This window comes from Peromyscus californicus, unplaced genomic scaffold, assembly GCF_007827085.1.
Source record: "Peromyscus californicus insignis strain IS unplaced genomic scaffold, ASM782708v3 Scaffold_8__1_contigs__length_139910024, whole genome shotgun sequence".
Lineage (NCBI taxonomy): Eukaryota > Metazoa > Chordata > Mammalia > Rodentia > Cricetidae > Peromyscus > Peromyscus californicus.
This window is the reverse complement of record NW_026294606.1, coordinates 26,159,598-26,186,569: the sequence shown is the minus strand read 5'-3', so window position 1 is coordinate 26,186,569 and position 26,972 is coordinate 26,159,598. Positions and strand designations below refer to the sequence as shown.

At 47.0% G+C, this 26,972-nt stretch overlaps 2 protein-coding genes across 2 annotated transcripts in view; one reads left to right on the top strand and one right to left on the bottom strand.

Moving 5' to 3' along the window:
• Positions 1-17,702, top strand: part of Bmp6 (bone morphogenetic protein 6) — a 157,394-nt gene extending 139,692 nt beyond the window's left edge. Inside the window, exons 3-7 of the mRNA XM_052727653.1 lie at positions 2,118-2,266; positions 3,053-3,250; positions 14,640-14,716; positions 16,285-16,395; positions 16,487-17,702. Of these exons, the coding sequence (XP_052583613.1) occupies positions 2,118-2,266; positions 3,053-3,250; positions 14,640-14,716; positions 16,285-16,395; positions 16,487-16,636 (685 nt within the window). The 3' untranslated portion in view covers positions 16,637-17,702. The remainder of the gene's footprint in view (positions 1-2,117; positions 2,267-3,052; positions 3,251-14,639; positions 14,717-16,284; positions 16,396-16,486) is intronic.
• A 223-nt stretch (positions 17,703-17,925) lies between these two features.
• Positions 17,926-26,972, bottom strand: part of Txndc5 (thioredoxin domain containing 5) — a 29,736-nt gene continuing 20,689 nt past the window's right edge. The window contains exons 6-10 of the mRNA XM_052727654.1: positions 24,977-25,063; positions 24,249-24,389; positions 21,447-21,529; positions 20,126-20,255; positions 17,926-19,236 (exon numbers count right to left, since the gene is read on the bottom strand). Of these exons, the coding sequence (XP_052583614.1) occupies positions 19,114-19,236; positions 20,126-20,255; positions 21,447-21,529; positions 24,249-24,389; positions 24,977-25,063 (564 nt within the window). The 3' untranslated portion in view covers positions 17,926-19,113. The remainder of the gene's footprint in view (positions 19,237-20,125; positions 20,256-21,446; positions 21,530-24,248; positions 24,390-24,976; positions 25,064-26,972) is intronic.

Sequence of the window (26,972 nt, the reverse complement as noted above, 5' to 3'; positions counted from 1 at the left end):
CTTATAGAACCCAGGACCACCAGCCCATGGTTGGTCCCACCCACAATGAGCTGGGCTCTTATTCATGAATCACTAATTAAGAAAATGCTCTACAGACTTGCCTACAGCCTGATCTTATGGAGACATTTTCTCAGTTGAGGCTCCCTCCTCTCTGATGACTCTAGCTTGTGTCAAGTTGACAATAAAACTAGCCAGTACAGCCATATAAATAATTTCTTCCACATTGTAATAATGAATCTTTCTCACCAGCTCTTTTCCAATGTTGTCTCAAATTTTACTTGCTCCCAGATCCATAGTTTGGCTTTCCTCTTTCCCTCATTCCCTTCTCTCTCTCCCTGTTCTGTTTTCCATCTCCGTTTTAGACAGTGATTTTCAGGGCTGGGATTACATGTGTACCACCATGTTCAGCTCTCCATCCTATCTTCTGAACCCCTCTCCTCAGAAACAAAAACATAAAGCCCATTCCAGCTCTGTGTGCGAGCCTTGCCTGCCAGCCTTGCCATATCCACACTGCACCTGTCTGCATCCGTCTCTTGCTTCCTTAGATATTAGGTACCTGCTGCACAGCTGGAGCTCTGTACCTAACAACTGACCCTCATCAGGGGCTCTGTATGTAGGCACATACTACACCTCCTACCTTGAACTTCTCTCTGGATCTTGGTTCTAGGGAATGCCAGTCAAAGTCTGTCCCTAACATGATGACGTCCTCAGCTTTCTTTGGGACCAGGCTGTTTTTCCCACAGAGTTCTTCGTCCTGTCTGTGTTATTTCTGGACGAGAGTTTTCTATGACCTTGCAGAGTGGACCTGATGTCTTTCTGCATCTCCACTTCAAAGCGTTGGACTCACAGTCCCCTCTTGCTGTTTTCCCTGAACACCCCTCATCTCCCTGCTCGAAGTTGTTGCCCCAGTCACAGGGGGGGTAGTCTGTCCACAGGGGACGTGACACATCCAGGTGGGGGAGAGCTTTAAAGAGGACAGGCTTGAGTGTGCCCCTGCAGACTGCTGAGCAGCTGAGTAAACTCCCTGTCACTCTACCTACTGTTTACATGTGGGAACGATGACACTGGAGCTCCCTTCTGACTCCAAGCTGCCCTGGAAGGGAGAAGTGTGTTTCTCATCTAAGAAATCGAAGATTCTAAACTCAGATGTTGCACTGGCCTCCAGAAATGCCGATGAATGAGAAGTGAACTTTGTTCATGTATCACAGGATGTCTTGGGAAATAATCTCAAAAGATAGTCTGTTGTTATGAAAACCTTCTTGAATCAGTGCTGAGCCCCTTGCTTTGTTCATTCACTAAATTCCCACACTGGTTTGCTTTAATCTTGGCGACATAATCCTGACCCATAACCTCATGTCTGAGACTCTGTTCCCCAGCTGAGAATGGAGATACTATACTCCAACAGTCATGATTATTGTGACAACTAGGTAAAGCGAGGTAAAAGAGACTGCTCTGTAAATGTACACTGTTAGAACTTGATGCTTATTTCAAACTAGTGAAGACATTAGTATCCACTATGTAAATTGCATGGGATTAGGAGTGTTTCTGGGAGTTTTTATACGTAATGAGATATTTTGGGAATGGCTGCTAAGTCTAAATGCAAAATTTATTTTTGACTCACATATATCTTATACACATGGCCTGATGATATTTATAGAGATTTAATGCGAGACACCTAATCGTTATGTATTAGTTGGATCCTGACTTAATCTTGGCTTATGCATATTGCTCCCCACCTTCTACTTTTTAGAGTTCACTAGCCATAATGAAGCTATTAACCAATAAATAGCACCATGAATGAAACAATGCCATAATAAAAAATGAACTAAATATTGAGACAAATGAAATAATATTTGCAATTTACCCTAATTCCGAGAAAAAATTGTTGTGGGAAGCAGTAGGTGGTGATGAATTTAAGGAGCCCCCTGATCGCTCATGTCCTGCGTCTTTCCTAATTATGTTGTGTCTGTATACTACGTGGTGTCATTCAGGCAGAGCCGTGGCTGGCAACACACATGGGCACGATCTGACTTGGGTGTTCTTGAATGACAAGACACAATAGGAATGAGCCCCACAGGACAGCAGGTGACTCGCTGTGCCATTTTTCTTTCTTTCAGAGACTCTGACCTATTTTTGTTGGACACCCGTGTAGTGTGGGCCTCAGAAGAAGGCTGGCTGGAATTTGACATCACAGCAACTAGCAATCTGTGGGTGGTGACACCACAGCATAACATGGGACTGCAGCTGAGTGTGGTGACTCAGGACGGTGAGTTGTGATTTGCACACTGCCAGCATCTACCCACAGTCATTTCCATTCATTTCCTCTGTAGCAGCTGTGCTGAGACCATTGTTTGTAGCCCAGTCTTGGCACCAGGATGACCTTCTTTTCTGTTTCCTCATGACCATATCGGAAAGCAAAACCTTTCTTCTAGCAAGGACTTGGAAGCAGGCTCAGGCCATGTCCCCTACTGTCCCCACTCCACGAGACTAACAATGGGAGGCTAGCTTCCCCAGGCTGAGGCAGGTGGGAGAATCCCCAGAGGAAGGCAGGAAGCTTGGGGCAGACAGCTCAGCCATAGAGCACTTGTCCAGCTTGTGTGCATCCCTGGGTTCTACCCAGCACCAAAAGATAGAAGAGATGGAAGGGAAGAGGAAGGAAAGGGAGAGCCCGGGAAGGGGACAGTTGTTAGAATCTGACTGTCCAGTGAGTTTGCCAAGGGACCTTTGAGGAGACATCCCCTCCTGACTGGCTGCCTGCACAGTTGTTCCACGGATGGGGAGAAATATAGCCAGAAAGGAAGTGTGAACACCGATGAATAAGAGGACCAGAAACAAGAGCACTCCCTGGGTTGATCCTATACTTTTTAGGAGGCACACTTGGAGTCTGCCCATCTAAAGGGAGCCAGCCAGGGTGGGAGAATGTGTGGGGCCTTGCCCATACTTTCCACTCTTTACTACTTTAGTATGTGGAAGAATAGAGTCACCTCATCGTGTAGCTTTGAGACTAAGGTTCTGTGGAGTAAAGAGGGGTGGGCTTTGGTTTGCATTAAAGGACTCCACGTCAACCCCCGTGCGGCGGGCCTGGTGGGCAGAGACGGCCCTTACGACAAGCAGCCCTTCATGGTGGCCTTCTTCAAGGTGAGCGAGGTCCATGTGCGCACCACCAGGTCAGCCTCCAGTCGGCGTCGCCAGCAGAGTCGCAACCGTTCCACCCAGTCACAGGATGTGTCCCGGGGCTCCAGTGCTTCAGGTGAGTGTGGATGGAGCCTTGGTACCCATCAGGACAAAGGTACCTATGGCCCCGGATGTTGGACAGCTTCTGCTCAGCAAATACAGTGGCTAGTGGGGGGTCCTACGAATTGTGGGAAATGTCCTGGCCACAGATACCTATATAGAATCCTAGAACCCTCAGCATAGAGCACTATTACCCAAAGGCTAGAGCTGTAGGCATCCCCACCATCTCTTGATTCAGACAAGCATTCTGTTGGATGGGATTTCTACTTTTTTTTCCCTTCCCACAAAAATCATGGAAACACCTCAATTATTTTAACTTTTAGATTCATCTTATTTAATTCATAAATGTGTTGCCTGTATGTATTTGTGTGTGTCATGTGCATGCCTGGTGCCCATGGAGGTCAGCAGATGTACCAGGTCCTCTGGGACTAGTTACAGATGGTTGTGAGCCACCGTGTGGATGCTGGGAACTGAACCCAGGTCTTCTGCTTGAGGCCAGAAGGGTTTCAAAATGTTTGTTTTCTTCAGATTTGGGGATACTTGCATATATACATAATGAGATTTCTTGGGGATAAGACCTATGTCTGATGACAAAATTAATTTATATTCTCTGTTCACTTTACATATATATATAGCTGTATGATAATTTTATACAGTATTTTTAGTGAACTTTGGTTCGACCACCACCCATCAGCTGATGCTTTTCAGACTTGGGGTGCTCAACTTGCATGAAGAATTGTTGTACATTCATGCTCTATGGAGCTGGAGAGATGGCTCAGCAGTTAAGAGCACTGACTGCTCTTCCATAGGACCCGGGTTCAATTCCCAGTACCAACATGGCAGCTCACAACTGTCTGTAATGTCAGTTCCAGGGGATCTGACACCCATGGCAGAACACCAATGCACATAAAAAATAAATAAATAAAACAACAACAACAAAAACCAATACCCAAAACCATTCATGCTCTGTGGACTTCACCAGAACCCTTGACTGGGAGCAGTAGTCCATTCAGAGCCTCTAAAGTGGATTTTATTGGCTCACTGAACTGAGAAGTTCAGAATTATTTCTTGCTTTAGTTTGGTTGGATTTTTTGGGAACTGATGATACTAGAAAGTTTTGTTTCTTGTTGATGGAATCTTCAGAAAGTCAGTTAGTGTATGGTATGGTTTCCCAGGATCTCAAGGTGAGACCTTGAGAATTCTTCAAATACGAGAATTCTCTCCCTTGCTGGGTTCATCAGGAAGCCAGGCCTTGATGCTCACTGGACTAGCTTATGCCATATGCCCAACCCTGATCACTCGCTGACTAGGAAGTGCTCTGATTGGCCAAGCCTACATCGAATACTCAGTTCTCTTCTGGACAAGCAAATCCAAAGGGTAAAAGAGAAGAAACAGCCCCCCGTGTCTGAGGTTAATTCCAGCTTTCAGAAGTCTTCTCTAGAACTGGGAGGAGTGGGAAATGGAAGCTTCTAGAAGCAAGTGCATAGCTGTTAAGTGGTACTGAATTCAAACCCCACCATTGCTCACGATAGTACAAGTGCTCCTGGGTCCTGGATTCCTTGGGTTATTCAACAGCCCAGAAAACAAGTGTGACATTGAGCATCTGCAGTGAGATTTTTCTGACAGAATTTTCTCTTTCTTGCAACCTTGTGACTTTGGAGAAACCTGCCCAATGGACCTGAGCTTCAGTTCACCGCTCTGTCAGTGAGGGTGCAGGATACCTCACAGAGTGTTAGGGCTTGGTAAGATGCAGTCACAGGGCACATAATCACCTTCAAAGATTACTTACACCCCCTTGTAGGAAGTAGGTGCTTAGAGTATGTGCTGGGATCCCAAGGATGTGTGTTCATTTCCCAGGCAGCTCACAACAACTGTCATTTTTGGTTCCCAGGGAGAATGAATGCAGCTTCTCAAAGCACCCCACTTTTCTCTGGGAGGAAATGTCTCCTAGATTTTAGGCTGTGACTTACTAAGGTTTCTCTTATGCTGGTAATTTGGATGTGACCCTTGAGTAGCCACCACCTGGTGTGATATGACATTTTGTTTCTCCTTGTCATGGTGTTTCTTGGAAGCACCGCACAGCATGGGTGTTCCTGTATTTACCACTAGAAACAGTCAGTATTGAGGCCTTAAAAAAATAAAAAAGAAAAAGGAATGCCTGCTTTGCTTTATTCCCCTGGGAGGCAGTCTGCTGAATTGAATTAATAGTCCCGCATTTTCCTCTGGGGCCTGATGATAAAGTCAGCCAGTGGTAGACTTCATTTGGGAACTGCGGCCAGTTTGGTTACCAGGACCTCAGACTGTGGAGGCATCCCAACAGTGTTGATTGCTTTTTTAAATTATAATTTCACATGATTGACTCAACACTCACCCTGCCCGCCTAATACATAGACCAGTTCTTTTTAATTAAGAAAACATGTCTCTGATTGGGCTTTAGCAAAGCCATCCAATTACTTTTGTCCAAGTCCCTTTCAACTTTTTCTTTCAATCTGATGAGTTAAAATTAATTATGGATATTAAAGTGGCCTAATTTGTAATAAGGTCCAGGGTCCCTGCTGTCCCTCGGTCTCCCCGCTCCACTTCCCAACCCAGCCCTTTTGGTTGGCTTTGTTCCTTCAGTAGTCTGGGGCAAAGGAATCCATGCCAAATCCCTGTGATCTCACATATTTAAAACCGCCAAGAAAGCACTGAGCTGAAGGGGCCTATCATCTCAGAGCCTCCAGTGAGATGAGCCCCTCAATTCAGCCCCTCAAACTTTGTTTATGCACTTGGCTCTTTCTTCAATTAATGGAAATGGACATGCAAAGGGCCCAGTTTCGACCTAAGAAAGGATTTCTAGGGCTGGAGATGCAGCTCACTTGATAGAGTACCCGCCTAGCATGCACAAAGCCCTGGGTTTGATCTCTAGTACTGTATAAACTGGGTATGGTCGTGCATACCCATAATCCTAGCACTTGGGAAGTTGAGGCAGGAGGATTGGCAGTTCAAAGTCAGCCTTGCCTACATAGAGAGCTGGAGGCCAAAACTCTTGTGTAGAGTCTAAAACTGTCTCAAAGTAAATACATAAAAACCCTAAAACCAACTAACTAACCAACTCAACAGCAACAAACCACAGGAAAACTAAGAAAGAAAAGAAGGAAGATTTTTCAGAAATATGGCCTGTGCTTGGAGAATGGACATATGTCTTTCTAGGCTCCCCTTCCAGGCTGTCGCAGGGCCAGAGGTTGCTGGGCCTTTGGGAACTCGTTCATCTTCAGAAAAGACGCCATCTGCAGTGTGACTCCACCCACTTGCCCCCTGTAAGCCTTTCAGGAGATTGGAGAGAGAGTTTTCTATTCTTTGGTTACCCACTTCTTCTAGAGTACACTCCCAGGGCATTGACACTGCTTCCCAAAGAGGCCCTGTCTAGAAGAAGCCCACCAGGGACATCCTGCACCTGAGTAAAGATGTCAGCGTCATCCATCAAATCACCTGTCAGCAGAGTGAAACATGAAAAGCAACTATTTTAGGAACCAAGCTGTGGATTTCTGAGACAGCCAGGCCTGCCTACCACAAGGAAGTGGCCAAGAGCCCACCCGTGGTCTCCCGGTCCCTGGAGCCCACCCCAACCTGCTCTACCATTGGTACTTGACTTCAAGCTGGCCTCGGCAGACACGTGCACCGGACAGTGGGTTTGGAGGGAAGTCTCCCTACATGGTGTCCCTGTGCCCATGCTTCTCTACAGCTGTCCTCTCCACAGGAATGGTGGACGTTGGCTGAGTTGCACTTTTCTCGTGGGCTTGGACAGCCTCAGGATGTGTCTTTATTGTTTTTACACCTGTTTGACAGTGCTGGGCCAAGCTGCTCTATGGAGCCCAGGAGGGATTCTTATGAATCTGGCAATTGTTTTTCAGCCCCGGTTCTTGCCGGTCTAGTGTGCTCTGAGACCCTTCCCTAGGTCCTTCAAATACAGCCTGAAGTCTCTGCTGGCTGCCATTCTCCCCTCTTCTGTAATATTTCTCTTGGCCTCTGCTGTTTCGTCTTGTTGGGGACTGCAATACCACTTGGCCAATCCACTGTGAGGTCAATGAATGGATGGCCTTGAAGGATGATTTCCTTTGGCAGTTCTAGGTTCTGCTGCAGCTACGTTTTTGGGACTCTCCATGACACATTTATGTCATTTCAAGTTATCTAATGAGTCCGATGCTGTGACTTTGAACTGGTCTTTGTTTTATCAGATGATCATTGGAATTGCTGCTGTCACTTTTTTTCCTGCTTTGCAAGGGAGGGCGGTTTTCTCTTGGTGGCCCTGGGCTTTGAAACCAGGACTTTGTGTGTGTTAGGCAACTGCTTTACCACTGAGCTATAGCCCAGTCTTGACTATCACTGTCACCAGATGATGTGAAACTTTGTTCCTGCTCTTTCTGCCCATGAAATAGCAAGCCCTCAGGACCGAGCACCCTTGGGCATGGTTCTGTCACTATTCTATTGCTACTGGGAATAAATCCTTCTTCCTTCTCTTTCCCACCCACCTGAACATACATCTCTAAGACCTCTCAGGAAAGTGTGAGTTTCCAACAGTTCCATGTGCTGTTGGTCTTCTTATTGATGGTTCACATCCCCAGTCCCTTACATTTCCCACTGGGGTCCATTCTGTATGCTTCCAGCACAAGAGAAGTAACCAAAATGAATGTCTTAGAAAACATGTCTTCAATTACTTTATTACGACGTGTGATCTTCGCTGTAGAGTTCAGGGGCCCCTTGAGTCACAGATTGGGGGTCACATCTTACAGTGTTCCTGGTACTTCATCTCTGGCTCCCATGGGCTGAGGATGCTGAAGCTGAGGGAGTCAACCTACCATGAGCATCATGGTTCAGAAGAAGCCAGGACCTGTGTCTGAAAGTGCTAACTTTTTGATTTTCCAAAGGAAGTGGGGATTTTACTCTGTCATCTTGAGCTTAAGTTAAAGCTTTAAAGCCTGACCTTGGCTTCTAGATGCCTCAGCTAAGAAGTGCTTGTTTGGAGTGTGCTAAATGAAATCAAATCTTAATCCTGAATAGATGTGCAGGACTAAGTGTGGGCTAGTGACTCAAAAGTTGGAATCATTTCGAAACCCTCCTTTATCATGTTTGGCTTTTGCTATTAGATTGCTTTAGGATAATAGTTATTGGGGAGCAACAGACAGGAAGTCCCCTTCTGCCTCCTCCCTAGGTCTCCCCCTGTGATGGTCAGCAATCGGAAAAGTCAGTCCAGACCAAGCATCCCCAATCTGAAATTTCCCAAATGGAAACACTTCATCTAAAACCATTTGAGCATCCTATCAACAATCAAAGTTTCACGTTTAGGGGGTGGGTTTGTGTCAAAGAAGGTCGACTTAGGGAAGGGGATGCAAGTATTCCAAAATCAGAAAAACCTCAAAATCTGAAACCCTTCTGCTCTGGTCCCAGGCATTTTGATTCTCAACCTTAAGAAAGCAGAATAAGCAAATGTAAGATGCCCAGGAAGTTACAGTGATTACCAGCCATGAGAAGGTCCAGGGAGTCAGGAGACACCTCAGTCTAGGAAGTGACACAGTGAAAGGAAGTCACGTGCAGCTCATGAAGTCTCAGTGTTTAAGGGCAATCTTCTGTTTTAAGGCATGTATGTAGTTGGGAGGAGATCAGTGTTCCATATTGATTAAGTGGCATGTATGTAAATGTAACCTTGAAATCCTAGAATTGCACCGGATGGGGCCTTCCCATGGCCTCTAGTACTGATTGGACCGGTATAAACAAAATCTAGACAGAAAGCCAAGCCACTCTGCAGTCTGTTATGAGGCTCCTGAAACCAGAACTCTGAACGCCACTGGGTCCCCTGCACTTGCCTGCTGTGGCAACACAAAGAGCTGGCACCTCCTGCATCCCCCTCAATGGCATGTTGTTCCACAGGTGGAGCGAGTGGGAGAGAGAGACTGTTCTTTTGATAAGCCGGGGCCTAGGAGCCCAGAGATAAGGCAAGGACAGCTAAGCCCCTGCAAACAGAGGTGTCGTTTGAACAGCTACTGTTTGGTTCTTGCCCTTGTCATTCAAAGAGAAAGAGGGGATAAGAGTAGGTATGCCCCCTTAAAAGGAGGAGAAAGACGAAGGAAGGAAGGAGGGAGAGTGGGAGGGAGGAGAGAGAGAGGAAGAGAGAGGAAGGAAGAAAGAAAAAAGAGAGAAAGAAAAGGAAAGGAAGGAAGAAAGGAAGAAAAAGAAAGAAAGAAAAGAAAGAAAGGAAGGAAGGAAGGAAGGAAGGAAGGAAGGAAGGAAGGAAGGAAGGAAGGAAGGAAGAAAACTGGGAAGTCAGGCCATCAGGCTTGGCAGCAAGTGCCTTTACCTGCTGAGCCGTCCCACTGGCCCTGCCCGCCTCTCTGGAGCAAACCTCTGCGGGGTGGCTGAGGCCAGGCTTTGCTTGCTGTCTTAAGCTTATAGCAGCCAGAGCTCCTTGAAGATGTGTCTCGAGGCTGGTACCCAGTGTTCATGTCAGTGTGTCCCTGGGCTGCGTGGCATCCTGGGGGCCAAAGACAGACTTTGGCTCTGTTTGGAGCAACAGTGTCCCTGCCTCTGATCCTCCAAGGTGGCGCCTGTGGCTCTTGTGTGCTCAGACCCACCTGGACCGCAAGGCACTTGTTCCCGGTGGTTCTGACCTGGGGTCTGGAAGGAGCTCTAGTGTCCTTCCAGTGGCACTGCTGGTGACGTCCATGAGCCAGACAGTGTGTCCGGGGCCCTCTCACTGGCATTGGGGCCATGGTGGCTCTGTGTTTTCACGCTTTTGTTTTTGCCTCTCTGTACCTACACTTTTCTTTCTCTGCCCCCACTTGGACAAAGCTGTGACCTTTTCTTTTCTCCTATTTAAGTGGATATGCTCTTATTAAATTTTAGCTACATACTCTTTAAAAAAAAAAAAACCTGGCCTTCCTCAGACCCCTCTTGTAAACAGATATCAATGGTGGTGTGGGTAAGAGGATTTTTTTTCAGCCGCCTGTCAACCTGTAAAAACAAAACACACACAAAAAATTGGGTCAGCATCATTCCACGTGGAACGCAGGGCACCCACCCCTGAGCTACAGAAACAAGTATTCCAAAGGTCAGTGACCTTCACAAATATTTATACGCTCTTTGCCAGCCCTCACCATGGAACTATAAGGAAACACAAGCTTGGCCTGAGAATATCTGTAGGAAAGGAAACAGGAGGATTGAATTCCTGCTTTTCCTCTCTCTGGCCCCAGTCCTTAATAACAAAAACGTCAATGTCTGGCTCTGAAAGAAATAGCTTCTCTTTCCAGAAAGCTCTCTGTGTTGAGCACCAAGGGGGTCAGTCCAGGCATGTTCACAGACAGCTGGGATGGACAAAGTTCTTGGATCATGTGATCTCAGGTCTGCTGCAGAGCAGAAGCTAGAAGTCCAGGGGTGAAGAAGTTGTTCCTTTCTGTGTTCTGACAACAGTTTTTGAATACTGACCACCCAGGGGACCTTTAGGTCTGCTCTGACATGAGCTAACTCATTAGAGCAAGGTCCCCAGTAGGAATGCCATGCCCTATCAGACACTATCCTGAGCTGAGGTCTCCAAGCCACCCAGGTTTGTTTCTACACGTTTTCCTACACATTGAGGAGTTTCTATGCCTGCTTCTTCATATTTACTAATTTTTTCCAGGAGGTTATGTATTTATGGTTACCATTTTGTTATAAACACAGGAATAGCCAAATCAGAGATCTAGAACAAGGTGGAGTAGCAGTTGGGGTCTTGGAGTTTCTGTACCTTCTCCAAGTGCACAGTTCTCTTACAGCATCAGAATGTACACTCATCTGGAAATCTCGCTGAGCCTCATGGTCCAGCTGTGTGGCTCAGTCCGGTTTGTATTGCTATAACTAACTGTTTTAGACAGAGTACTTTATGAGAAAAAAGCTTATTTCAGCTCATGGTTTGGAAGCTGAAAAGTTTGAGCAGCTACATGTGATTAAGATCTCACGGTGTGTCAGAGTGCAGAAGATGAGTTTTCCATTGGACATTTCCAAGGACAGAAAATGGTACACAGTGAAGACAGCAAACATGGGATGGTCTTGCGTCATAGGAATCTAGTGTCAAGGTAACTGCTGTAGTCACCAGAAGGGCATGCAGCACCTTGTGAGGTGGTGTCCCATAACATCATTACCTCCTATGAGGCCCACTTTACTTCTCCCTCATAACTTACTCTGAGGACCAAGTTTCCAGCATGCAAACCTTGGAGCAACATACCATGTATGAACCATTGAATGTGGGATTTTGTTGCTGTGCACAATCAAATAATTGGTCACATGATTATACTCAATCTCCAAAGTTGAGGCAGGCCCAGAGCTCCAACCTTCTTCTCATGTGCTAGGCCTTTCTGATGACCAGCACCCCTCTTGATGCTTTTTAGGGGCCTACAATGAAGGATATAGGTGTGGGTGTGTGGTGGGGTCTTGTTAACACTCCTATCAGCAAATCCCAAGGGCTTTCTATCTCTCAGCTAGGAAATACAGACAAATAAACATTTTTTGAGACAGGGTATTACCTTATAGCCCTGGCTGACCCATGATGAAGCCCAGGCTGGCTGTGAACTCATGGTGAGTGCTCCCGCCTCAAATTTCCCAGGTTCCTAAATGCTGGGATTACAGGTGTGCACTGCCATGCCTGACCATGTACATTTTTTTTATTATTCCACACTGCTTTTATCTGCCTGACCTCTGAAGGAAATCTCTACTTTTTATGTGGCCAGTGATTCTAAGATTGATCCAAAATATTTTGAGGAAGTTTGGAGGAAGGACAAACCAGAATTAGGTTGATCAGGGACATTCCAGATGAGTACCCAAGTCGGGGATCATATAGTTGACCAGGACAGTTTCGAGGACCTAGGGCCATAGAATCTCCAGGAGACTGAGCCCATGTACCCAGCTAGCAGGAAAGAGAGAGATCCAAGGACCCTAAAAAGTGAGGAAGTCCTATAGCTGGGTAAAAAATTTTAGATTAGTGGGATTTTTCTTAATGATATTTAATATTTGAATGCACATTTTTGTTAATTTTACCATCAATCTACTTAGTAATCTTTCTTTAGTCTGAGTAACTTTTGAGAATTTTTCTGTTTAATATATTCTCATTTCACCAGATTTTGACATCATAGGAATTTATTTATTCTGCTTAGGACTCCTCATGCCTTTTATTTGAAGGTGTTTATCTTTTTCAGTTCTAGGAACTTCTCAGAGCCTTTAGGTCTCCAAAGGCTTGCCCCTATCACTGTTTTCAGGAGTTCCAGATAGAAGAATGTCAGTTTTTTTATTCTGTCTTTCAAGTCTCTTTATAGATAGTCATATTTTCCTACCATTTACTTTTATGTTATATTTGAAGAAGTTTCTTTAAATGAATGGTCTGATTCTTCTATCTTAACTGAAGTCTTCCATTCTATTTCCAATGCTTATTGTTTTTATAGAGCTCCACTTGTTCCTTTTTGTTTTGCATCCACCTATCTTTTCATATCTGCCCTGTTCTTTTGCCATAATGTTCTTGCTTTAGTATGTCCTACCTTTCTATTATTTATGCTTCCTTTGTAGCCTTATCTAGAGATTCCTCTGACTTGCAATCCCTGTTCCCTTTTTCATTGATGGGTTATTTTCAGCAGGAAAGGCTGGTCTGTGCAGTGGTAGGTCATAATGAGAATCCTCCATGCCCTGAATAAAGAAACTTGCCCCTTTGGTGGCTCTGAATTTCCTTCTCATGTGGACTTAAAACTACAGGTTGGGGAGGGGTTCTTCTGCAAGGTCAGGTAGGCAGGGGGTGAGGGTGGAAATGAGTAAGTTTAGCATTAGTAAATACTTGACCCACATCTCTCTTCCCAGATCACTACCTTCAGCTGATACTGTTTCTTTATAAAATTATGAATTCTGCACACTTCTGATTTAGGGTTGGGAATTCCCAGAGGTAAAGTGTGGAATTCCAGTCCAAAGACACCTGTTAGGTAACTCATTGTTTTGCATAGTTGATTGACAAGGGCAGGGGTAGTATGTATGTGATCTAGACTCTGTCTCTTCTTAGATAACTCATTGGTTTGCATAGTCGATCGACAAGGGCAGGAGTAGTATTGCGTGATCTAGACTCTCTTCTTGATCATGTTAGAGGAAGAATCTTCCTCCAAAACTTCTTTTCCTCCTTTCCCTTCTCTGACCCCTCATACCTAACAAACACACTTTTTTTTTTTTTTTTTAAACCAGAGCTCTGAACTCCCTGATTCAAAAACCTTCCAGGACTCACTTCCTATCTCCACTAAAAAGTCCACTTCATTGTTGGCATTCGGAGTCATTCATTTCTCCAGCTTTATCTCCCAACTCCAATGCAGTCAACAGAACTGCTCTCTCCCTTCCCAACCCCTCATTGTCCCTTCTATTAGCCTCAGTAGTATTAACTCATGACCCTTGACCATGCCATTTGTACACTGAGTTGTATTTGAGCTACTTGAGTACATTTCTCACACAGCCCCTTTGAGTCTCCAAGTACTTGGGGGACAAAAGCTATACATGATCCATCTCCCTACTTCCCTGGCACCAGGCAGAAGACATGCATGACACAGAAAAGCTGCTCTGATGGGCTGAAATGAATCAAGGTGTTCCTAGGCCTCCTGATGAGGGTTGCTAAGCCAGGCCAGTAGCTCTGAATTGCACAGGTCAGGCGGGTTCAGCAGATTGTTTCAGGGAACTGCTGGTTTTGGAATGATTGTTTTAGGGCACATATAAAGGGTACAACAACAGCAGTGAGGCTGGAGCCCATGAACAGAAGAGCGTGGCTGCCCAGTGTCATCCTTGCCCCCATTTGGGGGCCAGAAGCTATCACCCAAGCCCCATGCCATGTCTGCATAGTCCACATTTGAAATACAGTGACTCTGCCTGACACAGTTACCTGTTAGTGACTCTCATCTCTCAAATCCAGTGGAGAGCTCTGCACATCCATCTGTAGACCCTGCAGAGAGCAGATTACATGATGCACATCTGCTCTTTAATGGTGTCCATGAAATCAACAGGGCGCCCAAAGCAGACCCCAGGATGGGCAAAGTGCAGTGTGTTCTGAGGCTCTTCTACCTCGGTGCCAGCTTTCTCGAACTCTTATCGCGTTCTTTCACAGCCCAAGGGGAGTGTGTTATTTAAACATTCAACCCACTTTTATTTTGAAAAGAGATTAGAAAAAAATCGAATGATTAATTTCTCCAGTGGCTCTAAATTTAGGCAAACAACTGGGAACTCAACTAAACTGTTGGGGGACGCTGTATGCCAATAGGGGCCTGGTTCACAGCTGTCCTGAGCATCACACCATGCCTGGCATGTATGAGAGGAAAGTTCTCGTGTAAGTTTTTAAGTGAAGGAAAAGTGAGTTAATGAATACATCCTTCTTTCTCCTCCAACAGACTACAACAGCAGTGAATTAAAAACAGCGTGCAAAAAGCATGAGCTGTATGTAAGCTTCCAGGACCTGGGATGGCAGGTGAGTCCTCAGAAGAGGGACAGGCCTTGATGAGCAGTACCTTGTTCATAACTCATCAAAGTGTAGCATGAATCTTAAAAGTTCTTATTAATAAAATCAAACCTGAGCCAGGTATTGGGGTGAACTGGAAGATCAGAGAACCAGAACAAGCCACAGCTACCTCACCGGATCCTCAAATGGTCTTGTTTCCTCAGACTGGAGACCTCTGAGTCCTCATCCAGAATGGGTCTCAGCTGAACTGCTGCTAGAAAGCCTGAAAGCTTAACCAGGCCAAATGCTTAACCAGCCAAATGCTTCTAGTTTCTGGTCTTCACGCCTTATATACCTTTCTGCTTTCTACCACCACTCCCTGGGATTAAAGGCTCGCTTTCTGGGATTAGCTTTCTGGGATTAAAGGCGTGTGTCACCATGCCTGGCCGTTTCCAATGTGGCCTTGAACTCACAGAGATCCAGAGGGATTTCTACCTCTGGAATGCTAGGATTAAAGGTGCGAGTGCCACCATTTTATAGCCTTTGTATCTAGTGGCTGTTCTGTCTCTGACTCCAGATAAGTTTATTAGGGTGCACAATATTTTGGGGAACACAATACCACCACATCAAAGGCTGCCACCATCAGCTTCCGGCATGAGTTGATTCTGGAATCCAAGCTCTCAACTGCTCAGGCTGCTGGAGTAAGGCAGGAAAACCTGGCAGGCTGGTGTACTAAGCGGCCTGCCCCCTTTATGGGCTTCCCTCTTTCCTCATTCTTTCAAAATGCCAGACATATGTATTTATTTGGACATTTAAGCAACTCTTACTTTGAAACAGGATTACAAAAAAAGCTGATGATTAATTTCTTCAGTAGCTTTACATTGGCTTATCCAATGGACAAACATGTTTGGCTCACCCCAAGTCCAGCTGAATATGATGAGAAATGGGAGAAAATAGTTGCTCTGTATGTACGTGGCATTACTTAGACAGGGACATAATGGGATCCTGCAGAGGACCCTTTGGGTCTAAGTAGACATGATAGATCCTGATGACTTACAATGTTTTAACTGACCATTTTCCAGTGGTATGATGATGCAGGAGCAGTATGTGTTCACCAGATACAGTGCTCTGAGTTTTGAAGTTGAGTCTTTCTGGGCTAGAGTCTCCTCATCGCTGGACATGATGTGTGGCAGCAGCAAGCTGCAGCGCTCAGTCAGCCCCAAGGTGCACTGTGCTAAGATATGGTGCTCAGTTTTTTAGGTGTATCATGGGCATTTTCAACTGGTACTTTTTTGGGATGTAACCCCATCCTAAGCCAAGAAGCATTTGTCCATCAAGCCAGCCACAAGCTCAATTCCAGACCTAGCAGGTTCACAGCAGCTTGGAAAGACTGAGGGCTCCAGGGTCAGACCAACCAGGGTCAGACCAACCAGGTTCATCCCTTAGCTTCACTTGAATGTGAACTTGGGCAATTCCCAAACCTCCCGCATGTCCCCACTGTGCACCATGATCAATGCCTTCTCTGGGGGCCACTGAGAGTGCAGATGATGTAGGGGTGCCTGGTGATCTTTCACGGCTTCCTTTTGCTTTATCTCAAGGACTGGATCATTGCACCCAAAGGCTATGCTGCCAACTACTGTGATGGAGAGTGTTCCTTCCCACTCAATGCGCACATGAATGCCACCAACCACGCCATTGTACAGACCTTGGTGAGTGCCCTGACTTGGCTGTAAGTGGGATCAAACCCAGACCAGGCATCACTTTCTAACAGTGCCCTCTCCCGTTTCTATTTTGGGACAGGTTCACCTTATGAATCCTGAGTACGTCCCCAAACCATGCTGTGCACCAACTAAACTGAACGCCATCTCGGTTCTTTACTTTGACGATAACTCCAATGTCATCTTGAAAAAATACAGGAATATGGTTGTGAGAGCTTGTGGATGCCATTAAGTCAAAGCTGGCTGCAGGGGTGACTCTGCCTTGGATTCCTAACTAAATCTGCCTTAAAACACATGCAGCAGCACAGTGAAGTGGGATGATGATTCTCTGCAAGCATCTCCTGCTGGTGCCTTAGCCCAAGGGGGATTTTATGAAGACCCTGCTGATGACTTCCCCAGTTCATAACCGAGCAGTTGCTTGTCTGTCGGAAGTTGTAATGCTTTCAGTATAGGCCTGGGAACTGCAGAAACATGCCTGAGCTCACTTCCTCCAGTCCCACCCAGACTAATTTTAGCGTTTAGACCTAGCTGTTTGTGGTGTAAGTAGAGAATAACCTCGAAGGAATATTAAATATCCCCTGGCTGGAAGACCAGCTGGTTCAGTAGCACTCATCAGTGGGAGATTGTGCAGATAACAGGCTGGAGGTGAAGAGAGAGCTCTATCATTCCCTTCCCAGCAAGGCCAGCTCACCCAAGACCTGCATCCTGGCCATCAACATGCTTTGTGGAGGTGCCTTTTGTCTGCTGATGCAGTTACATGTCTTTTGTTGACTCTTGGTGGTGTGAAATGTACTAATTTTGCTCAAAACAAACTGTAGCATTTCTACACCTCCCTCCTCCCTCAGTTTCTAAATTCTTTACTAGAACCCAAAGTAGACAGACCATACTTTGGGTAGGGCCATGAGCATCCGCAGTAGCCTCCATCTAAACCATGTAACAGCAGAAAGTGATTCTGCACCTCTTAGGCAGACTGGCTTGACAAGCACATTAACATCAGGAACACTGGCTCCAACACACCAGCTCTCCCCTAACTCTGTTCTTTGCCTTTTCCCTACAGTAGCATTCCATGGCTCAGGGCTAGTCTACAGCAGAAACCCACAGAGGAAGGGCCCCTGCCTCTAAGAATGGGTTTGATGAGATGAGCATGCCATTTGTGAACCAAAACCACAATTTCCTCTTGTAGAAAGTAAGACTCAGATTAAATCTTAGAATATTTTTTAGATGTCTTTTTCACAATCATGTACTGGGAAAGCCAATTTCATACTAAACTGATTAAATAATACATTTACAATCTGTAACTGTACTTATAGCTTTTTTTGTAAATAGAAACTATAATTTATTGTCTATTTTATATCCATTTTGCTGTAACATTTAAGCAAAGACCAGACTTTTTTCTTTAAAAAAAATTTATTTAGAAAGTATAAACCAATTGTACCACTTGAGTTTTCTTTTAATACAAGACTCACGATGCAAAGCTGAAGCCACTGTGAGCTGGGCCTCAAGAGCTGGTTTTCCAGGACAGCTGTGACCCACACATGATTAATAATAAATGTCAGAATGGGCTGGCGGGGTGCCTTTGATGCTCAGGAGTAGATGTCTTGTTTCTAGTCTCCTTACCATATGTTCTGTGCCAGGTGTTGAGTTCACCTGCTCATGGAAGGTGAGTGAAAGGCTGGGCACAAAGTGCTTCTGAGGACAAGCACACAATGGCGAAGACAGACAGAGGCATGGCGCGAGCTTTGCTGCATCTTTGCAAGGGCGAGAGCAGCAATGTCTAATATCCAGGACGGCGAGAATTAGAAGGAGCTAGTGCAACATCCAACCTTGGGCAGCCCTGCCAACTGCGGTCTTTGGTCTTGAGGTCAAATGAACCCCACTGCTCACACATTAGAAGGTCAGCCTCCTTGAAGGTGGACATCATAGAACAAACTGCTGAAAGGACTCAGGCAGTGAATCAGAGCTGTTGCTAGGAAGCCCGAGTGGGGCTGCAGAGTCTCCCTGGGCCTGCCTGGGCAAGCCCATCAGGCGCTTTTGCCCCAGGAGGCAAATAGAAAGGTGAGGACCCACTGTGTGGCCTTCCCGCATCCTCACTTTCCGCAGAAGACATCTACACCTCCCACTTTATGCAAAGCAGACAAGAGGATCCTTTGAACATCCATCAGAAGTACCATTCATTATGGCTCACCTCTCTCAACTAGAGAAGCACTAACAGAACCAGGAACCCAACAGTGGCTACCAAGGTATCTTCAAAACTCTGTGGATTCTTGTTCTGTTCTAACATCTCCAAACTATGGACCACCACATTATGAAGTCAATTCAGATCAGAGGGACACCATCATGCCACAGGCCACCTTTCCAGAATTCAGACAGTTCAAAAAAACCTGCTTTGGGATGAGGCATTTCCCCACATCCCTCAGGAGCCAACAGAGTCCAGCAATTTGGTTTTCCTTCACAGTATTTTAGTAGCAAGGGAAGCCAATTTAATTTTGTCAAGAGAAGGTTACAGGATGAATCGCCACTGAGAATATTTGCCCAGGGACCATGGGCTATGATCAGAGAGAGGCGATCACAATCCATAGTGTGCGGGGGCTGAAGAGGCACACGTGGAGACACTACATGACTCAGTACAGTGGACAGGCGGCTCCCCATCGGATGCCACTCCTATGCACTGGGTGCATGAAGCCAGGGTCATGACGTCAATGGGGGCTTCTAGAGTTCATCCTTTGCCTGGCGCAGGACGAAGCTGTGTAAAGAGTCAAGGTCTCTACCTCCATTGTGCTCACCCACTTTTTCACCTCCGCGGAAAAGCAGCAACGTGGGATAGCCTCGGACCTTTGAAAGACAGAGAGAAGAAGAGAGTACTTTAAAAGCACACCTAAATTGTTCCTGGAAAATGAAGTGGCAGGGCAGGTGGTTCAGTCGGTAAAGTGCCACACAAGTAAGTGTGAGGACTTGAATTTGGAGCTCCAGCACCCTATAGAAACCAGACCCTGGGGTGCCCATCTGTAGTGCCAGTGTTGGGATGGAGTCCAGGGGTTGAGATTGGCCAGCCCAGCCAATCAGTTCGAGGCTCAGTGGAAGATAAGGTAGACAGTGACTAAGACAGACATCTGACATCACCTTTTGGGAGTTCACACATCTATGAGCACAGAGGGAAGGCTGGGGGAATTCTGTGGCTAATATCAGTAGTACAGTTTGATTGGGGTATGTATGAGGCCCTGGTTCCATGCCCATCATCACCACACAAGAACCAATATAATAGCCCATAACGTCCATCATATGATGAGCTCAGAACAAACACATCAGTTAGACTGACTCTCTAGCCATGGCCTTTTCCTAGGGTGGTTTAGATGTATAGATTTCTTTTAGCCCCATCCTTCAGGATGCTTGTTTATAACTGAATGCTGAGCCCTCTGGTGGTTAGGTTAGGGCACCAGGCAGCTCCCGGGCAGGCAGGGCCATGATGGCAGCAGCACACCTCTCAACACCTGGCACCTCAGTACTGTACAGCTAGACCCAGCAAGGCCTCAGAACCTTCTCTGCAGCAGAGGAGAAGGCTGGCCTTTCAGAGAGTCCTTTATTTCTCAAATGGCACAACTCAAGATACAAGCCACTCTCTAGAGAGGTCTGGACAGAGTGAACTCATTCCATGCTGCCAAGTGACCGTCCCCTGGGGTGCTGATCCAAATCTTCAGTTCGCCTCCCCGGGAGAGGTACCCACCGAGTACTTGCTGCAGACATTCCGCTCAGCAGTGCAGTCTACTTCTGCGATGGTGACCTCTGCTAAGCCAGGGAATTCTTTTCTAGAGAGCTCCTCCCAGGTAGGAGCCAGGTTTTTACAGTGGCCACACCTAGAAGAGAACAGGGGCAGCTGTGCTGAGATCTGGGTTGAGATCATTCCTACGTGACAGTCACAATATCCTCGGAATCCACACCATCAAATTCTCCCACAGGGTATATGTGGGCCCTTCCCTTCCTGAAAAGGAATTCAGAGTCATGCCACATTTGGTAACCTGACAGGTTTAGAAGGAAAGGTGGATTCTGTGCCCACTTCCACACTATGGTGATGGGAGGAACAGGGGTGAACGGGACAGACAGTGTGGACTGGGCTGCCTGGGTGCAGATTCCTCGACATTTCAGCCACTTCCAAGAGGCCACAATGAAGTTAGGCCCAAGTCTTGCCTTTTGTGCTGACAGTCACTGTTTCTGTCCTTCCTCACAACAGGAGGGTCTTCTTTGCACTGTCTGTACAGACTTAGCAGTTTTCTAAATAAAAAATAATTCTAATGGCATTATGTGGTAACGTTTCTTTTCTTTGTAATCCAAGTTGGCCACCATCTCACGGTTCTCCTGCCTGAGCCTCCCTGGTGCTAGGATTTCAGGCATGGATCACCATACCAAGCTGCCTTTCTAGTCAAGCGCAAAAGCTGCCCAAACCATGCGTCGTGTCATTAACCTCCTGCTCCTGAGTCCACAGAGTGAAGAGCTGCTCAGAGTGACCTCTGCGTATTTGGGTCAGCCATCTGACACTCTCCCACAGACTCTGCTTGTTCAAGTGACTGTTGTACTTATGAAGACAAATTGTCGTTGCAATTTTACAGCTAAGGAAAAGAGGTTCAGGGGTATCAAAAGGACATGCAGCGTTCCGGCCATTCATGGAACCTATCTATCATCCTCCGGTGCTGGGCTATCTCGGGCTCAGTTTGCTCTCCATCCACTCTTATTCTGGTCCCTGAAGACCACATGGCAGGAAGATTCAGGTAACTGGGTCACGCACTGAATGGCTCTAAGAGAAAGCTGAGCTCTCCTGAACTTTTTATACGCCCATCCCAATTCACTTTCACATCTGTGCCTAAGGAGATTGAGCCTTAAAGCAAATTAACATGCCTTTTTTTTTTTTTTTTTATAAAATAACTTTTGCTTGACAGGGTACAGTGGCATTCTTCCCTGCAAGACAGCCTGTGTAACTGTGACTCCAGCCATCAGCTGGAGAACATGCTGTGTGACAGGGTGCTGGCGCAATGTCGAAGACAGCCACTTACCACGGAGCATAGAACTTGATGAAGGTTATTCCTTGTGCAATGGTGTCCTCAAAGTTCTTTTCAGTGAGTGCCAGCACAGTGCCCTTCAGGGAAGGAAGGTCAATTTAAAGACACCGATTAAAAGAGAACAGGACAGAAAGATGGACTCTAGCCAGAGCCATCTACAAGTTATATGCAGGGCATCCAGAGCTCTTACTGGGCAGACACACTATCATATCACAGAGCTGCTGGGGCTGGAGGCAGTAGGCCGAGACAGACCTCCCAGGCCTCTGTTCTGCCCATAACCAGCCCAGGGGCTTCAGATACAGGCCCTATCCTCCAGGGCTCTGCAGCGTGGACCAGTCCATTCTAGGCGTAAGCCTCTAGCTCCCAAGCCTGCAGCCCAAGATGCCTGTGGATCTGCATGAGCTCACATGCCGTTTTTCTCTGTCCTGCTTATCTTCAAGCATTTATCTCTTCTAGCCAACAGGAACCTAGCAGCACGGATGTGACTGGTGGTTTTAATCACAGCCATACCAATGGGCTGATTATTCTGGTGTGTAAAATAAGTGTGAGTACGGCATCCAATGCAGGCTGGAGAATTTCACACAGGCATTTTAAAGCAATTCTATCTCGACAGTTCTTCATGGGGTCTCATCGGTATTTCTCTAAAGTTCAGTAGTCCAGTGAGGGTGCCGCTGTGGGGCACTGATGGCACAGCTCAGTGTGCTGTTGGAGACTCCCAGACTGAGTGGGCCGCTGCAAACACTACCATCCTTATGTCCACAGTAAGCAGCCGTGCTCTCTGAGAGGCCGGATTAGTGATGGAAAGCTTTGTTAAAAATAGCCATGGTGTGTAAAGAAGGCACTCGAGGCATGTAATTACCCTGTTAGGGATGGCCATCATGACACACATGTTCCTCTAACATCTGTATGTGGTCACACTTCTTAAACCAAAAACTTCAGGCTGTCTGCAACCAATAAGAGCACAGCTAAGGAACGGGTCCCTGTGCTTGAGGGAGGCTCTTGCTGGCCCACTAAGGGGCAGGAGCAACTGACACCACGGACTTTTTCCAATTTCAATGTACTGGGTCTTGAGTGTTGGGCCCAGTGAGTCTCATCCTCTCTACACACAGTGGGTGTTCAGTGGGTCACTACCCTCATCCCAGGGGACAAAGCATGCTCACCAGCCCTGCCCATGGCCCCCAGGGTCTCACTGTCAAGGAAAGAGCTCAGTGGTGGAAGCTAAGCAAAAAGGTCCATGCAGTTCTCCATTGGTCCCTATGCCAGAGTTCAGGGTTTGCTCACATGAAATGACTGGATAATTTACAGAGAATATACACACATCCTCCCATGCACTTTAGCTGGTACGTGTCACTCAGTGTGGACCTCCTGCTCTGGTCCTGAGTCCTGTACTGACTGTCCATGGTTTTGTCTCTACCCTCACACACACACAACCTGAAAACCAGACCCAGGCAACCAAACTTGCTACCTCTCACACCCCCCTTCTTACCTGTGTTGAGTATCTGCTACCACTACCAGAAACTCCAGAAATCTGAGTCACCTCAGACCCCTCCTTCCCTTGCTTCCTGCTGCCCAGGAACTATTCCTCACTGGAGTGGGATCCTTAGGCTCCCTCCTCCTCCCCCCACTATCTCACCCCTACTTTGGGGTCGCCTCATGTTTCAGGGCCCAGAGCAACAGGTGAGTTCTCCTCACCCCAGCAGTTGCAGGGTGTCTTCCTGAAGATGACCTGCTCAAACCTGCTATGGCTCCACCCTCCAGCTCCTATCCCTGCCCCTCTTGGGCACCCCACTGCACCACTGGAACTGGTTCCTCTCAGTGCCTTCCTGCCTGGCTGGGGCTCTGCTCTGAACACAACGGCTCATTCTCCCAACTGTATCTGGCTCACCAGCGCCCCCCTCTGGCAACTTTAGAGCAGTCAGCTCTGCAAACACTTGCTCATTTCTCTTCCCTCTAGGCTGGCTACCCTGCACACACGCTTGTCACAGCCTCGTGACTCCTGCTCATTGTTTCCTCCAGAGACCCTGCACCCTTCACAGGCTGGAAAACAGTTATAAGGGTTTTTGTTTGTTTTCCTGGCAGCCTATGATAGTACCTAGAATGTGCCTGAAGCTTGATAAATGCAGAACTAAAAATACTAAAAGTTGAAAACCCAAGATCCCTTGGGGCTGGAGACATGGCTCAGTGGTTAAGAGTGCACACTGCTCTTGCAGAGAACCCGAGTTTGGTTATTGGCACCCCCACTGAGCAGCTCAGAAACGCCTGGGATTCCAGGTCTAGGGGATCAGATGCCTCTGGCCTCTGCACGCTCCTGCACATACACACATCCACCTATACACTGAATTCTAAAAGAATAAATCTTAAAACCCAAGATCTGGAATGAATAAGGGCAGAGGCAGCAGAAACAAGTGAAATATTCTGTGATCTACCTACCCAATCCCCTGTACAGCCCATCCTGCTGCAGATCTCCCAGGAGCCTTTGCTACAGGATCATAGTAAAATGACAGCAGCCAGTTCTGGGGTCAACGGAATGGGGCCAGGACAGCAGGAAAGGCTTTGCAGCGAACCCTCACATACACTGTCCCCAAGGAACCAGGGCAAAAGGACCAACTCTGGAGGACTTTCACACCAAGTACCTTCTTCTCTCTGGATTGTCTCACATCTACCTCAGGTTTCTCTGAGGGAAACCTCTGCTGACTTTGACCATGCAAAGAATGTAATGTAGATGAGAAATCCTTTTGCAGTGAGAAGACTCTGTAGGGAGGCAGGACCATCTCCCTCCATCTGACAGACACCCACCTTGTCACCCGTGGGCTCAGCAGCCAGCACGGGGGCCTCGGAGGGCTCGACAGTCTCGGGGGCCTCCTCTGGATCCCGCAGTTGCGACTCCACATAGTCTCTCAGTGACTCCAAGTCCCTCTTTCCCTTGTACTGATCCACCTGTCCAAGACACAGGCCACGGTGACGCTGTCAGCGTTCTCAGTCACACGCCTCCCCCCATGAGGGGGTCTCAGCTCCAGCTTTGTGTCTCCTGTGATATCTGCCTGCTCCCACTTCGATGGGAAATTAGATTCCACAACACCCACCTCCTACCCCTGCCCACAAGCTATACATCATTAGAGTCTCAAGTAAGGGCTAGCCATCCATCTGCCCTACTTCCTTGAGAATTCTGAGATGCTGACCATGGGCAAGGCATGGAAGAGGGGCAGGGACAGACCCCCTCTGAGAGCAAGCATTACTACTGTTCCCAGGCCCAGCAGGTCTGTGTTCATACCAGAGCACAGGTAGGTGTCTAATTCCAATGAAAACCCAAGCTACCAAAAATGCCTCCGAAGAGTTTGACAAATGTCCGTTTCCCTATCTACTACGTCTTATCTAGTTAGGGAAACACACATACTGCGTTCCACGTACACAGTCCTCCAACAGTGGACAGCAGCCATTTCCCATGCTGTGAACTCCCGGCAACTCAGCCACGATGGCTAGTGGAAGGATTATCCCCACACAGCACACAGGAGCTGAAGACATACCTTCTTGCCATCTCGAAACCAGAGCAGAGTCGGATAGCCTCGAACCTGGTTTTCTGAGCAGAGTCCATAGTGCTGTGTGCAGTCAACCTGTGAACCAAGTACAATCAAGCACCCAGTAAGTTTCCTCACAGCCTTGTAAAAAGCATTATCAGACAATTTATACTTAGGAAAAAACAAAAAACAAACAAACAAACCAGTTTTACTCCAGATTCCACAGCCTCTGTGGCAGCACTCTGCAAGTTTTAGAGAGACTTTGCCTAGAAGCCACCCACGCTAATGGCACACAGTGACAAGAGTTAAGATCCAGGATTCATTTGAATTCAATTGAAAATGGCAGACTTAGGAAGGCTGACACCTGGGGAAGGGGTGTGAGCCAGGCTGCGATGGGAACACACTCACCCGGGCAGTTCCCAGTGACACGGAAACCTACTGTCAGTCAGTTCTACAGTTTCAGATCAAGGCAGGGGACACAGTTCAGTGACATGCGTGGGTCCCTGCCGTTTGATTCCTGTGCATATACCCCCCCAAGTGTGTAGACAGAAGTTTCTCTGTGTCCCACCCAGCCCCATGATCCGGACGAATCCCTCCCACCCACGGTCCCACAGCCGCTTATAATCACTCAGAGGCTTATATTAATTACAAACTGTATGGCCTGTGGCTCAAGCTTCTTGCTAGCTAGCTTTTATAACTTAACCCATTTCCATTAACCTATGTCTTGCCACGTGACTTCGTGGCTTCCCCATGCTTTCGCATCTTGCTTCTCCTGGTGGCTGCTCGCAGTATTTGCCCCACTCTCCATTCTGCTGCCCTCTCTCCAGCTCCAATGTCCCGCCTAACCTTATTCTGCCTCACCATTGGCCAGACAGCTTTATCTATCAACCAGTCAGAGCAACACACATTCACAGTGTACAGAAAGGCATCCCACAGCACAAGTGGGAGCAAGTAGGTCATGTTTAATAAGAACATTTGGGAAGTGTGGCACTATAACTTGCCCAAGTGACAATTACAGTAGCTGTTTGTTTGGGTGGGAACTGAACCCAGGGCCCTGTGCATATGGGGTAAGCACTCTACTGCTGAGCCACATCCCCTCCCTTGTTAAAACATGTTTATTTTGAGATAGAGCCTCAATAAATTGCCAGAGCTGGCCTTGAATTTGTGACCCTCCTGCCTCAGACTCCAGAATAGCTGGAGTTAAGAGACCTGTAACATCAGGCCTCGCTCAGATTACTTCATGTAAATCAAGATTCTGCTTGCCTGATATTTTTACAAGCATTATTTTTAAAAATTTTACCAGCATGAAAATTAGCCAAGCAGAGCTAAGCTGGTTTTTAGTATGTCAATAAAGGATTTAAACTGCATTAAGCTGTAAGACTGCAGTGAGAGCCATTAGAGTGTTAAAATGAAGTCCAGGAAGCTTTAGGCTATGTCTGCGAGGGGCACAAGCACTCTCCAGGGTCCTGTCTAAGCAGCCCAAGTGCCCAGCAATGAAGGCCTCTCACAGCTGCTGCTGCTGCTCATGCCTGCTTCTGCTTAGAGCCTGGATAAATCACTTCCCATAAAACCCCACAAAAATAATCTGAGTAAGGACACAGAAGTTGGGGCAAGACAGAATGCAAGGTGATGTGCATTTCCCCACAACGCTCCATGACTGAAGTAATCACAGCATACAACAGGGCACTGGAAACACGGCAGGCCGAGAAAACCCACACAACGCGCAATGAGAAGGCCGACGGACTCGGCATCACCACCCCAGGGGCCATGCTAAGCAGCCAGTTCTCCTCTTCTTGACTACACGATTCACCCTGTTTCTCTTCTGCGAAGGGGGATCTGAGGGGAGACATCTCGACCAAGGCCAGCCTGCCAGGTCTACCCAACCCCGAGGTTCTGCTTCTGACGGTCACACCCAGATACACAGCTCCACTTCTGCATGCAAATAAGCCCTGTGGCCAGGTAGAAAAAGGAGATTTTCTTCTGAGGAATTCCATAAAGGCGAGTG